This window comes from Eumetopias jubatus, unplaced genomic scaffold (genome assembly GCF_037043125.1).
Source record: "Eumetopias jubatus isolate StellerSeaLion01/CBP00866 unplaced genomic scaffold, mEumJub1_p1.0 scaffold_11, whole genome shotgun sequence".
Classification (NCBI taxonomy): Eukaryota; Metazoa; Chordata; class Mammalia; order Carnivora; family Otariidae; genus Eumetopias; species Eumetopias jubatus.
In genome coordinates this window covers 71842910-71857034 of record NW_028274817.1, presented here as the reverse complement: position 1 = coordinate 71857034, position 14125 = coordinate 71842910, and the positions used below count along the sequence as shown (strand labels likewise).

The following is a 14125-nucleotide window of genomic DNA, read 5'->3' as shown; positions in this document are numbered from 1 at the left end:
CGTTGTCCTTCCCTGAGCGTGCCGTCCTCTCCTTCCTGCCCCTTTGCCTTTGTGCTCTTCTCTCCGCCTGGAATGCCTTTTCCCCGTTTCTCCTCTGGGACAACTCCTACCTATCCCTCAAGAGCCTGCTGAATTTCCATATCCTCCCTGAAGGCTTCTCTGATCCGCTAGGTATAGTTCTCCTTCCTCGTGGGACTTAGCCGAAGTTCTTGCTTGCTCCGCTCCTGACCACGTATACTGTCCCCGCCTGTTGATGCAATTATCCCCTTAAGCAGACCGAGAGCTCCCTGGATTCCTCTGTGACTCCCTAGGGCCGGGCCCCGAGCAGGTGCTCAGGGAATGTTGACTCTGGGGACGTGATGTGCCTCTCACCCCCGCATCCCTGCCCGAGCCCCCTGAGACTGCGGAGTCTCCAAGCTGTGTCTGGGCCGACCCCAACATCCCTCACGGACCTCTTGTCACTCCCCCAAACAGGTCAGTGCCCAAGTTCATGAAAAGGCATAAGACCCCGGACTACCGGGGCCAGCACGTGTTCGGGGTGCCCCCCCTCATCCACGTGCAGCGCACCGGCCAGCCACTGCCACAGAGCATTCAGCAAGCCATGCGCTACCTGCGCAGCCAGTGCCTGGACCAGGTGAGCCCTGCCGGAGGACCTGCAGAGAGATGGCACTGGGGAGGAAAGCCAAGGCTGAGGAGTGGGGGAGGGGGGCCGCTAGGGCCTTTCTGGCCCACTAGAGACCCTTCTGGGCCTTCCTAAGCTGAAGCTCCCCTCTGCCCGGCTGTCTGCCAGCTTCTTTTTGGCCTGGGCACGGTAGGCCCCATCTGTAGGAGCCTGCCTTAGCCTCGGTCCCTCTTTTCCTACTCATTCCTGCTACAGCCATCTTTCTCCTTGACCCTGAGGCTATAAAAACCCTTCTCTTTGGTCTTGCCATTTTTCTCCTACCCTGCCCGTCAGGAAGCCTGGCAGGCTGGGAAGTCTTTGGGGTGGCCCTGTCAGGGCTGGCCTCATAACCTTCCTCCCCACCCCACCCCTGCCCTGCATGTCTCCCTCCCTCCCTTCCTTCCCTGCATGGGCCAGGTGGGCATCTTCCGCAAGTCGGGGGTGAAGTCCAGGATCCAGAACCTGCGCCAAATGAATGAGACCTCACCAGACAATGTTTGCTACGACGGCCAATCGGCCTACGATGTGGCCGACTTGCTGAAGCAGTATTTCCGGGACCTACCAGAGCCTATCTTCACCAGCAAGCTCACCACCACTTTTCTGCAGATCTACCAGCGTGAGTCACCTGCACCTGCCCCCAGCAACCTGCCCCGTTCTCGATCTCCCTGAATCCTGGGGCTTGTGAGAGATGAACCCGGTGTGGGCATGAATGAGCTCGTTGGAAGATCTACTATCCAGAGTTGGAAAGGCCCTTGGAGGGAGACCACACTCTGTTCCCCAAACCCCTTATATGGAGACCTGGACTGAGGCCCCAAGGAAAGGCAGGGGCTTCCCTAAGGTTACATTGCACATTAGAGTGGGGCTTGATCTGGTACGCAGAGACCTCCCAGAGCCCATCTTTACCCTGTCCTCTCACTGACTTCCTTTGGGACCACTGTGCCCTCTGCATTCCTAGAAGCAGGAGACTTGTTGCCGGAAGCTTCTAGGGGAATAAGAAAGCCGTTCTGCCATTCCTTCCTCACAGTCCTCCCCAAGGATCAGTGGTTGGCTGCAGCGCAGGCCGCCACCTTGCTGCTCCCCGACGAGAACCGCGAGGTCCTACAGACCCTGCTCTATTTCCTAAGTGACATCGCCTCTGCTGAAGAAAACCAGATGACAGCCGGCAACCTAGCAGTGTGCCTGGCGCCTTCCATCTTCCATCTCAACGTCTCCAAGAAGGATAGCCCCTCACCCAGGTGAAACAGGGCAGGATGTGGCAGGGCCAGGCGGGGAGGGTCTGGGCCCCCTTGGGCTGCGGACCCTTGAGGGCTGGCCCTGCAGTTCCCAGGCATCACCACAAGGGGTCAGCCTGGCTCTTCGGGGGCCTGGGACCGGTTGGATGTTTTTGAAGCAGGGCCTTCTAAAGGGCAGCAGGTTGTTTTGTGTTTCGGGGGAGCTAGAAGCCAGCCGGTCATCCATCTTGTCTTGTGCCCGTGCGCCATCCTCTCCTCCCGTTCCCTCCAGGATCAGGAGCAAACGCAGCCTGGCTGGCCGGCCGGGCCCTAGGGACCTGAGTGAGAACATGGCTGCCACCCAGGGCCTATCGCACATGATCAGTGACTGCAAGAAACTTTTCCAAGTGAGTAACTCTAGGCCCAGATCCAGGGGAACCACCAGGCCAGAGCTCTGCACCCCCAGTCAGGGACAGGGCCCAACTTGACACATACCCCCTCAGCTTCCAACTCTTGCCCTACAAGCTTTCTCATCTACCTCACTGCCGTAGCCAGGCCTCTCTGCCCCTGAACATGGACCGGAGAGATCCCGTGGGTTCTGGGACTGATGGCCCCTGACCTTCTGTTGCTCCCCACGGCCCTAGTGCATGTGTGCTCTCCCAGGTCCCCCAGGACATGGTGCTGCAACTATGTGGCTCCTACAGTGCGGCTGAGCTCTGCCCTCCCGGCCCGGGCCTGGCTGAGCTGCGGGAGGCCCAAGCTGCCGGCAGGAGCCTGAGCCTCTACATGGAGGAGAGCGTCCAGGAGCTGCTCCGTGATGCTGCCGAGCGCTTCAAGGGCTGGATGAGTATGCCAGGGCCCCAGCACACGGAGCTGGCTTGCAGGAAGGTGAGTAGCACACTGCCCGTGGCTGCCACGGAGCTGGGAGCGTTCATAGGGCAGGCAGGGAGGTCCAAAGTCCCAAGGGAAGGAGCTGCCCCGTCAGTCGCACGGTGCCTCGGCTTGATCTTGGAGGGTGTCAGCCAGCAGAGCCAAGGACCTTCAGGACCCGAGAACCCGATGAGACCAGGGGCTCTCTGTTGGGCATCGCCGGCCGGAATTCCTGTACCAAAGCCCCGCTGCAGACACGTCAACTCTGTGCGTGCAGAGCCTCACCTCCAGTATCTTTCTGCACCACGGCCGTGCTGAGCTCCTCACACTTGCACTTCTGTGCTCCGGCCCTGGCTGACCTGCCCCGAGCATTACATGCCCCAAGCCACAGGAAGCCTCAACTTGATATGCCCTCTCCTTTGGTCAGAGCCTCCTGTCATGTCTCAGATGGGAGGTGCCTTCTCTGTCCTTCTCTTGGCGCTAGCCATCCTCTTTCTTGGATTCCCGTGCCAAGTAAGACCGCGAGCCCGAGCTTTGCCGTGTATACGCCAGTCGTGGTGAAACTTCCCTCCTGGGATCGGGATGAGAGGCTGGCACGGCGCCTGGCACATACGGAAGACTCACCGAGTGGCAGCTGTGCCCTTGTCCTTCCGCCTGTGCTAGATGGCAGGTTCCTTGAGGATGATCACCGTCTTCTCTTCCTGTTCACTTCCAGAAATTCCAAGCCCCGTGTCCCTTTCATGGTAGAGCCTGGTAGGCCCCAGAGGACTTGCGTCTCGCCATCTCTCTGTGCTTTTGACTAGGTGGAGAAGCAGACATCCAGAAAGGAGAGAGGACAGGGAACACAGGGACGGCCTGTCCGGATCTGGCTAGGGTTAGCAGAGGACCCCTGCAGCCTTCCCTTGTCAGGGGCTGAAGTGAGGGCAGGCTGGAACTGGGGGTGGGGGGGGTGGGAGGGGCACAGTGGGTATTCTCCAGCCCTGACGGCTGTCCCCCGTCCCCACTCCCGTGGCTCGCAGGCTCCAGACGGGCACCCCCTGCGTGTGTGGAAGGCGTCCACTGAGGTGGCGGCCCCTCCAGCCGTGGTGCTACACCGTGTTCTGCGGGAGAGGGCCCTCTGGGACGAGGACCTGCTGCGGGCCCAGGTGTTGGAAGCCCTGATGCCGGGCGTGGAGCTGTACCACTATGTCACCGACAGCATGGCGCCCCATCCCTGCCGCGACTTTGTGGTGCTCCGGTGAGGGCTTCTGGCTGTCGGCCTGCCGTGCGTGCAGGACCAGGGAGGTGGACTGGGAATGGATGCCGGGAACCTGACCGTGTGTGTGTCCCTTCCCCACAGGATGTGGCGCTCCGACCTGCCCCGCGGCGGCTGTCTGCTAGTCTCCCAGTCCCTGGATCCGGAGCAGCCCGTGCCAGAGTCAGGGGTGCGGGCCATGATGCTCACTTCCCAGTACCTCATGGAGCCTTGCGGCCTGGGCCGCTCCCGGCTCACTCACATCTGCCGCGCTGATCTCAGGTACCAGGCCCCTTCAGCCGCACGGCACTCTCCCCACCTCTGCCCCGTGCCATTGATCCCTGGGGGCTGGGGGCGAGGCCTTTCTTCCTTCCTCCTGCCCAGGGCTCCAGGGCAGAACCCATGGCTCATGCCTGCCTACTTCTACCTCCCCAGGGGCCGTTCTCCTGACTGGTACAACAAAGTCTTTGGGCACCTGTGTGCCATGGAGGTGGCAAAGATCCGGGACTCCTTCCCCACCCTGCAGGCAGCTGGCCCCGAGACAAAGTTGTGAGCCTCAGCTCAGCGCCAGGGTGGCACCACCCAGGCCCCTCCGCACCAAGGAAGTAAGTGGGTAAGGAAAGGAGAGCAGCCCCCACGTGTTGCTTCCAGGGGCAGAGCCAGGCCCTTGCCGATCCAGCAGCCTGCTGTCCCCTTGTCTTCCTGAAGCTCCTCCACACATACAGGGGAGGAGGAGAGAATTTCAGTGTCCCATCTCTACTCCACCTGTACCCACCAGCCTGTGTTCTGTCCTCCCAAGAGAGAGGAGTCATTTTCAGGAGCAGAAGACTGCTGCAGCCCTCCAGGCCCACCGAGGCACCATCAGTCTGAAGCCTTGCCAGCACCCCCCACCTGCAGGGGGAAGGAGGTAGAGAGCAGTGTGTGCGTCCAGCTCTCTGCCACTCCGAGAGGCCAAGCCGTCCTTTTTGGTGCTCGGGTCCCTTTGAGGTTGGCAGGAGGCTCTGGTCCTGCCTTGGGGCCTAATATTGGTCCTGAACTAGCTCTGCCAGAGAAAGCGAACTAGAGAGGATGAGCACAGGGCAGCCCCAACCACACCATGAGCTGTTTTATTGGTGTAAATGCGATGCTGATTCACCTGAGGCTGATTTAAAGAGTGCGCACTACCAGCGGGCAACAGGACAGTTTGGGGCAGCCTGGGAGATGGTAGTGGAGCGGGGAGGGGGCTTCCTTTCTCAGGTCTCAGGAGACCAGTGAATCAGTCTCCCTGGCTCGGGCCGCCTACTTTATCTGCCACTCCCTGGTGTTCTGTGCGGCCCTTGGTCACACACTCTTACGTCTGGAGAGCAAACGGGCTCACTCCCACTGCACAGGCCAAGCAAAAGCAGATGGTAGTGAATAGACACATATCTGTGTCTGCGTCCCTTCTCCTGCTCTTCCTGCCTATGGTACCAGGCTGACATAAGAGCCCCGTCATCAAGCAGAGACCTGGCCCCTGCTTCTGGCAGCTGGCCAGCCAGATGGAAGGGCCGAGTGTCACTTCAGCCAGCTGGGGCTTGATCCAAACCTGATCCGTCCCACCCAGCAGCTATCTTGACTTATGTGGAATTCCAAATGACGTTCAGATGCCAACTGGTGCTTTATTTTTCTTTCAGCTCAATAAACTGGAGTGGGATGGGTCCCAGCCAATGTTGTAATTTTTAAGCCTATTTTATTTGTACCTATAAATACTGTACAGTCAGAATATATATATGTATTTGTATATATATATAGATACATATATATGCACATCTATATACACACACGTATTCTATTGTGAGTATATTATAATCTGTGGGTGCGAGCAGGGGTCTGGAAAGCCCAAGGGAGCAGGGATGAGGGAGGTGGAAGGCAGGAACCATGTGACCCCTCGGGAGAACAATAAAGCATTACTAGAGATGGACTCTGGTTGTGTGACTGTCTTCCCTGAGATGATGGGCTGGGGACTGAGGGCAGGTTACAATGTGGGCTTATTAGTGTTAGCGTGAGAAATTGTGAACATTACCGGTGTAGGATTTGGGGGGAGGCCATGGTGGGAATGGGGAGGGCCTCAGCTCTTCTCTTTGGGAGGTGATTTGGGGGTGGGGAAGGTGGGACTACAGGAAGCCAGGGCTTGGGCAGAAGCTGCAGACCCCCCGTCCCCTGATCTGGCCAGGGTCCCCAGTTGGAGTGGCACACAAGCATGACCTCAGGCATCCTGACAGTAGCCCTAGGGAGAGATGCTCCCGGCTCTGCTTTCCTTCCTTCACCTGTCACGCACAGCCCAGGCTTCAGGATGAAGAGTGGAAACCCAGCCCCTGGAGGCTTGGAGACCCTGTTTTCCCCATAAACCAGCCTAAGAGAGGTTGGAGTGCCTGAAGGCAGCCCCTGGTCTGGCTCCAGTGGCCAGCAAAGCCCGGAGGGCGGGGGCTAGAAAGGCCCCCTCGTCTTTACTTCCCCACAGGAAAAGGCTCTCTTTGCCGCACTGCTGTAGCCATAAATTTCCCAAGCTCCTGGAGGCAGTTAGAGAGGAAGCGCAGGCTTTGCCATCCAATCTATGTTTGTACCCATTGAGTGCCGTTGGGTCACCTGGGGCAAACAAGTCCTACTGCTGTCCCTCTATCTGAACGTCCGCCTCCTTGTGGGCCAAATAGGCCAGTGACACCTTGGCAACAAGCCAGGCTCAGCAAGTGTTCAGTTTGGCCTGCCCCGCTCGGCCTGGACAGGTTGGGGCGTCTGTCAAGTCCCATTTCTCTGTTACCTTTTATTCTCTTCTTTTGGGTTAAGCTGTCCCTACGTGCCTTTGGCCTTTCTTCACTGCTGCTGCCTGGGGCCCTCAGCTAGCCTTAGGAGGCAGCACGGTGGAACAGAAGTGCCGTCAGTCGTTCGCCCGTGGGAGAACAGTGGAGGCCCCCCACATGTGGGTATGGGTGATGAGAGATGGCTCAAGCAGTGTTGGTGTTAAGGGACACCAGGGGGAAGCTCCAGCCAGTGGCCTGAGGCAGGCAGCCAGGGGACCTTCTGGCGCAAGCACCGCCTGACCTGCTCGTGGAAGGAGGCTGGGGCGATGGGACAGAGTATAGGGTTGGGCATGCTGTCAATGGGTGAGATGATAATGTCTGCCCAGGTGACGGTCGCTAGGAGACAAAGAGTCGTGTAGGAGGGAGATTCTTGGAAGAGCCAGAGAATCCCTCCAACCTCTCAGCTCTGGACCCTTGCCCTGGACCAGCTGCCCAGTGGGGGACCAGTGTGGTTCCCCATCTCTGGCATTCGTTGCCAGAGTGGCTGAGAGTAGATGGTAGACCTGGGTTCAGAGCTCTATCTCCATCATTTCCTGGCTGTGATCTTAAGTGACACATTTAACCTATCTGACTTCTTTTTCCTCACAGAAGATAAGGCTAAGAATTATTTATATACTGCAGTGTTGTCATTAGGGTCGAATGAGCCAATGGCTGTGAATGTGGCTGCACAGTGCCTAGCACATGGTGGATACGAATAAATGGTAGTCTCCGCTACCCTGCCTCCTACCTGCCTCGCCCTCGCCAGTCAGCCTCTGTGCAGAGGGCTTGGGCTTGGGTGGATGGGTGGGTATGCACATTATGTTCTGCTTGGCATCGGGGCCCTGCCTGCCTCCTTGGCTCTCAGACCCCCATGGCCTCGGCTGCCACCATGCTGGACACACCTCATCAGGCTCAAAACATCCCAGTGACCTTTTTGTATCCTAACTACTGATTGGTTTTCATACCACTTCCGCCCTGAGAATTTGGCTCCCTGGCCCTATCTTCCCTCTTGAAGCCCTCCTTCCTCTGCGCAAGGGGAGCTCTTCCCACTTCTTTGAGCACGGCTCCTGACCCTCTTTCCTTGCCCCTTTCACTTCTCTTCTCCCTCTGTGCCACCTCAACCTCGGTCATTCCTCCAAGTTCTTCCTTTTCCACCACCCTGCTTCACCTTGCTCATCAGGGACCTCGCTGGCATCCATGGTTTCATTTATACTTCTGTGCAGATGCCCTGTCACTCCCAGAGCCCTCTCACCTTCCCACATAACCAATGCATACAGGCATCCATCCGTCAGTCCAAACACTCATACATTCTGCCATTCAACAGGTAGTCGCAGAATGCTGGCATATATGCCAGACACGAGGCACCGAGAATACAGCAGTGACCCAGACCAACAAGGTTCCCACATGCCTTTAGCACCCATCCTAGTAGTTGGACAAGTGGAGGGAGGTAGACGATAAACACGCAAGCTAACTTCAGCTATAAGGGTGATGAAGGCAATCAAGCAGGGTAAGGCAGTGATGACTGAGCACTTACGTCCATCCGATGATCAGGGAAGGCCTCTCTGAGGAGGTGATACGTAAGCCAAGACCTGAGGGCGGAGAATGAATCAGCCATGCAAAGATCTAAGGGGAGGAGTTCTGGGCAGAGGAAATAGCAGATACAATGGACCTGGGGTGGAGGCAAAGTTGGCGTTTTCTGGGGGTGAGCAGCTGGTTAGCATGGCTGGAATGCAGGAGCAAGGGGAGGGTAGAAGGAGAGGGCGTGGGAGAGGTAAGTAGAGGCCTGGATCATGTGGACCTAAAGGGGAGCTAGCCACACATGCTGTCAGATCTACCTCGGCCGTGTCTCCTGTATCTAGCTTTTACCCAGTGTCTAGGGCACCCTGTTCATATTGCATGCCTTTCCACCCAGACATTAGGAAGAGGCACTCACCTCATTTCTCTTATCCTGCCCATTTCCACCTATACTTAGTACCAGGTGAATCATTCAAGAGTCGAAAAGTCAAGTATCATCCTATGTTTTTCAGACTGTGGCATTCAGGACCCCGTGATGTGGCCTTAGGCCTTGTCCACCAAATTTCTTCTTTTCACTTCCCTTCTTCGGCCATGTGCTTGACATGCTCCTTCCATTTCCTCTGCCATGAGCAGACATAGAACTGTCCTGGATTTGGAGGACCCAGGTTCAGGTCTCAGCTCTGCCACTTCTTAGCTGTGGGGCTGTGGGCAAGTTATTGAAACTTTTGGGAGCCCAGTTTCCCCATACATAAAATGAGGCTTGGAGAGATGTGCAGGTTACTTAGCAATGTAGGTCAATTATTACAAAGTGCTATCACCCCCAGACTTCATCAGTCTGGCAACGCCCAATGCCAGTATATCCCCACCATGAAGCTGTCCCTGAAGCTTCCAGCAAGGTTTCTTGACTCCCTCTTCTGAGTCCTCATTTGCCCTTTGCATCTGTTTCCAAGCTTCCGTCCTGCTTATGTCTCCTCTTTGTGTTCTTTGGGTACCAGTCACATGACCCCCATTAGCCTGGGAGCACCCGGGATCAGGATCCTAGTGAGGATCATCTCTGCGTCCTTCATAGTGCCCAGCCCAGAGAGGCAGGGAGGCCTGGTGGAGGGCATCTGGAGATACACAGAGGTGGGTTCAAGTCCTGGCTCTGCCACTTCTTAGCACTGTGATCTTGAGCAAGCCCCTTTGCTCTCTGAGCCTTGGCATTCTCATCTGTAAAGTGAGTGTTGAGAGGAGCCCAGGCACCTAGCACAGTGCCTAGTACACTGACAGGCCTAAAGGGAGTGTTTCATCACCATTGATAATGTTGCCTTGTTCACTCCAAGCCCTTGCTCTGCAAGGTTTCCTCTACTTGGCTTGCTCTCCTTTATCTCCACCAGCTGCTCACACCCTTCCAGCCCCAGCCAGCCTTTCCTAACCAACCCACCCCCGAGCTCCTGAAGCACTTTTTGAGTGGATCACTCAAAAAGCACTTTTTGTCGCACAAAACTAACCTCAAACGGACAAGCCTGTCTCTTTGCCTAGGCTATGACATCAAGGACATGGACCCAGTGAGATTCAGCTCTGTGGCCCCAGTGTCCAGCACAGGGTCTCAGGAAGTGTGTGCTGAATGCAATTACGTATTTGGGTGTAGCAGCAGGGAGACATGAGAGAGCATGAGGCAGGGAGTGTGAGGGTGGGTGCACAGGAGCCCAAAGGAGCCTGGTAGAGTGGGTGAGACCCGCATCAAACCCTCCTACTGGCTACGAGGGAACGCATGGATACTGAACTGAGTGTCTACTCTATAGCAGGCACCATGCCATGCATTTTCCCTTACAGCATGTCCTTTTAACCTCAAAAGTCTCCTGTGAGGTGTTAGCACACCCCCCCCCTTTTTCTGGATGGAGATTTCAGAGTCTGAGAAACAGGGCGACTTGCCCTGGAGTACACAACAAGTAAGGGACTGAATGAGGACTTCTGCCCAGACTCCTAAGCCTGTCTTCTTTCCACTGGAGCCCAGTGCAAAGGGAGAGGACACTCCTACCTCCCACTGCTGCCTTCAGTGTGTGTGTGTGTGGGGGGGCGTGGGGAGTGAACTGGGAGTGGTAGGTATGAGAGCTGTTGAACAAAGGAGGAAATGTGTTTGAGGAATGCTGGCTGAAGAGTAGTCTGGCCAGGAGAGAGGGAAGAGGGCCAGGGATGGTAGCATGCACGATGATGTAGAGACTGCCCTCGTCTGCCCTCACAGCCTGCTGGGAGTTGGCCTGCTTTGCCCTGCCCTGCCTCCTGGATTCCAGCAGTGCTCCAGAGGGCTCTAGGGTGGCCTTGGGCTGCTGCTGTACGTCTAAGACAAGCAGATGGTGCCTCAAACAACGGGGAGGGCCTGGGATGGAGCAGAGACCAAGGCTGCATCTGGACTTTAATGGGTCCTTCCTCTATAAACAATATTTAAAATTATATTTTACAACTGCATCGGTATAAAGGTGAATATTATTTGGGCTGCCCTATTCATTATATATGTGCTGTTATTATACTCCTTTTCTCTTCTGATGTTAAAATAAATCAGGATGAAAACATTTTTATGGGCCCTAGATACCAGGCCTAATATGCCTAATGATAAGGTGGCCCTGGCAGAGGGCAGCACAGAGCCTGTATTAAAGTTAAAACGTTGCTGCTCAAGGGGAAGAGAGGTACTCAGGCCTGGGCCGCTGGAGGCCTGACTCTACACTTCCTGTGATCTAGCACGTGCGACTTGTAAGGGCACTTCTGGCCTTCCTTGTTGGAGTGTAGACACCTCTTCTCATTTTCTAACTCCATCCCAGCTATGCTTCCTAGTCCAGGGAGGCAAGCAGGTTTCTGTCAGGGCCTCTAACTGGCTTCTATGGCCTTGGACAAGTTCTTTGCTGCCAAATGAGAGCAATATAGCCCAGGGCTCCCGACTGGGAGGCAGAGCTCCTGGGGTTCCCGGCCTTCTCTCCTCCGAATCAGCAGCTGAGTCAGTGGCTTCAGTTTGTCCGTGGAGTGGGACACATTGTCCAGGTCACCCAAAGAAGCCCGCATAAACAAGTGCAGAGTAAATGGCCATGTCCTGGCCTGTGACAGCTTTAGGAGGAGAGGAAGAAGAGGTGGGAGGAAAGTGAGATGGAGGGTAATGGGGCAGGGTGCTAAGAAAGGAGGCAGGGCCCAGGACCTATGCAAAGGAGGAGGAACCACAGAAATGAAAACCAGCCTCTCTCCAGTGTGCCTGACACGGCTCACATTCCTGTTTTCTCATTACTCATAAAACCCCGAAGGTAGGGATAATTTTGAGCCCCATTTTAGAGGTGCAAAAACTAAGGCTCAGAGAGGTGAAGGAAGGGACTTGCCCAACGTTCTACTCAGCTAGTTAGTACTGGAGCTAGATTTGAACAAATTGGGTCTGTGTGACTCAGTGTTGGGTGGGTGGGAAAAGATTAGTCAGCGAGGTGGGCGGGGAGAGTGAGTGAGGCAAGAGTGCCTTTTCTCGTGGTTTCGCTTGTCTGGGGGGGTGGCCAGGTCAGTCTCCTTACTGCCTCCTGTCAAGGACACTCGGTTTGCTTCCAAAAGACCTTCAGGTGGGTATCAGCATAAGGGGAGCTAACATTTATTCAGTGCCTACTCTATGCCAAGCACTGCTTACACAGTTTACATGCCTTTCCTCCCCTAATGCTTAGTGTGCAATTATGATGCCAAGCCGTGTTGAGCACTTTATATGCATGAGCTCATTCACTTTTCACAACAGTCCTGTGATTAATAGCCCCACTTTATGGATGAGAACACCTGCAACCCTGAGAGGTGAAGGGACCTACCTGAGGTCACAGAGCCAGCAAGTGGGGGAGCCTGAATTTGAAGCTTGGGCTGTCAGACTCTGAAGACCAAAGAAAGGCTGTGGTTGGGCATGGCAGTGGGCATTAGACCCAGTGGGATAAACTTGGCAGAGTTAGGGCGCTGAAAATGGAGCCCAGCCAGAGAAGAAGCAACACGTGACCGAGACACTCTTCATCCAACAGGTGGTGACAAGTGGTTCCCTTGTCCATGCAGGAAAGAGAGGAAGTAGGTCGAGGGGAACGACTGGAAACATTGGGGTTTGAATGGTAAGGAGCACTTCCTCATTCTGTGGCTCACTAAAGCACCGCTTACCTGGCAGCATCTTACCTGGAGACAGAGGCTGTTTCAAATGACTCCCATGAGGCCTGGAGGTTGAACCAGAATTTGGGGAGGACGGGCAAGGATTATTTGGCAAACAGCAGGGCTGAGTTCCTTTCTGGAGACCAGCTCCCAGGGACAGGTGGGAGGAACAGAAATGGACCTGAGGCCCAAGCACCAGATTTCTCCCACCACTTGCCCCCTCCCAGGCCAGGTTTGGATCTGGCTGCATATTTGATTATTTACATCTGAGTGGCAAACTTACTTCCTACTCTGAGGCTTAGAGGCCCAACCTCTCAGAAGGCTTTGCACCCCCCATCCTCCCACAAGATGGGGAGCTGGAGGACAGTGAGCAGTGCTGTAGCATCATTGAATTAAGTGCACCACCAGCTGAGGCCTCAGGTCACTAGGGATGGCATGGTGAGGAAGGGCAACAGGAGAGCACTGTCAAACACCTTCATGCTACGTAGGCTGCTTTGATCTGAATTCCACAGCAGGTCCATGTGCTGAAGGCTTAGAGACTCATTTTACAGGCCAGGGAAACTGAGACTCGGGGAGTGCTAGAATGTGAGAGGAAACATGGAAGGTATGCCAAGGGGCAGAGGTTTAGGGGAGGCAAGATTTCATTCTAATGGGGTAGTGCAGGGGGAGCATCATTTTAAGGTAGCATTTGAGAGAAGCTAGAAGAGTAGAATGATTTGGGGAGGATGGGAGGAGGAGATCTCATGGAGGAGAGAAGAGTGTGAGCTAGAGTTGGCAGCTGGGAGAGCACAGGTCCCACCTAGTGAACCTGAGGAACTGGGTTGGCAGGTAAGTGCAGTGGAGGCAGGGAGAGAAGGGGGATGGGTCTGGAGAAGAGACTCCCCAGAGGGTGACTTTGAATGGAATTCCCTAGGGCCTAGGCCACAGGGAGCCACTGAAGGTTTTTGAGCAGGAGAGGAGTATAACAAAAGCTATGCTTAAGGAAGTTAAACCTGGCAGCATGGTGGGGTGAGGTTAGAAGGGGTGCAGGAAACCCAAGGAGAAAGCTCTTTCTAAGACTCCTGGAAAGAGAAGTTAAAGGTCATGGACTGGGAGCCAAGAGGTGTCAGTTCTAGACCCCATACAGCCACTGAGTCCTTGTCCCTCTTCTCTTGGCCTCAGGGTTATGATCTGCACAGCGATTTGGGCTTTGGTTCTCCAAGGGTCCTAGAGCCAAGACATCCTATAGCTCTAACTTGCCAAGTTCCCTCCAAGAGTTCCTGGAGGAACCAACTCAAGACCTTGGTTACTCCTGCCACATGGGCCACAAGACTGAAAAGGTGAGGGTGCCTGAGGGGTGGTTAAGCAAAGGCATTACGGGCAATTGTGCAGAGAATGGAGTCACTTACAACACAATGAAGGCCCTACAACCCTGACACATGGAGGTGCTCAGACCACTGATAGTGTCACACTCTAGGACCCTCAGGGTAGAGGAGTTGGAGGGTTGAGCCCAGGGACACCCCTGGTGGCACTGGCTTTGTCCAGGTACCCCATGGTGATGACAGATTGCTTAGAGAGGAGAAAATCAAGGAGTTATGATGCTCGGCCATGGTGAGCACCTAGCAGGACAGGTAAGGTCTTAAAAAGACCCAGCTGGGCTCTAGAAGGAAAGTGGCACATTGCCCTAAGACTCGGTCTTGCAAACAAATGCCATTTCACTATTAACACAAGGGCAAGG

The 14125-nt window shown here is 55.4% G+C and overlaps 1 protein-coding gene across 9 annotated transcripts in view; it reads left to right on the top strand.

Moving 5' to 3' along the window:
* STARD8 (StAR related lipid transfer domain containing 8) overlaps positions 1-5915 on the top strand; it is an 81666-nt gene extending 75751 nt beyond the window's left edge. For 3 of the 9 annotated variants that reach the window (XM_088028762.1, XM_028126600.2, XM_028126598.2), the window contains 9 exons: positions 475-634; positions 1079-1277; positions 1686-1896; positions 2165-2279; positions 2536-2760; positions 3546-3659; positions 3762-3979; positions 4082-4258; positions 4412-5915. In XM_088028762.1, coding sequence (XP_087884888.1) covers positions 475-634; positions 1079-1277; positions 1686-1896; positions 2165-2279; positions 2536-2760; positions 3546-3659; positions 3762-3979; positions 4082-4258; positions 4412-4529 — 1537 coding nt within the window. In that variant the 3' untranslated portion in view covers positions 4530-5915. Of the gene's footprint in view, positions 1-474; positions 635-1078; positions 1278-1685; positions 1897-2164; positions 2280-2535; positions 3660-3761; positions 3980-4081; positions 4259-4411 lie in introns of those variants that run through there. The other 6 variants (XM_028126601.2, XM_028126599.2, XR_003612768.2 and 3 more) reach the window with 5 other exon arrangements.
* Positions 5916-14125: the final 8210 nt, after the last annotated feature.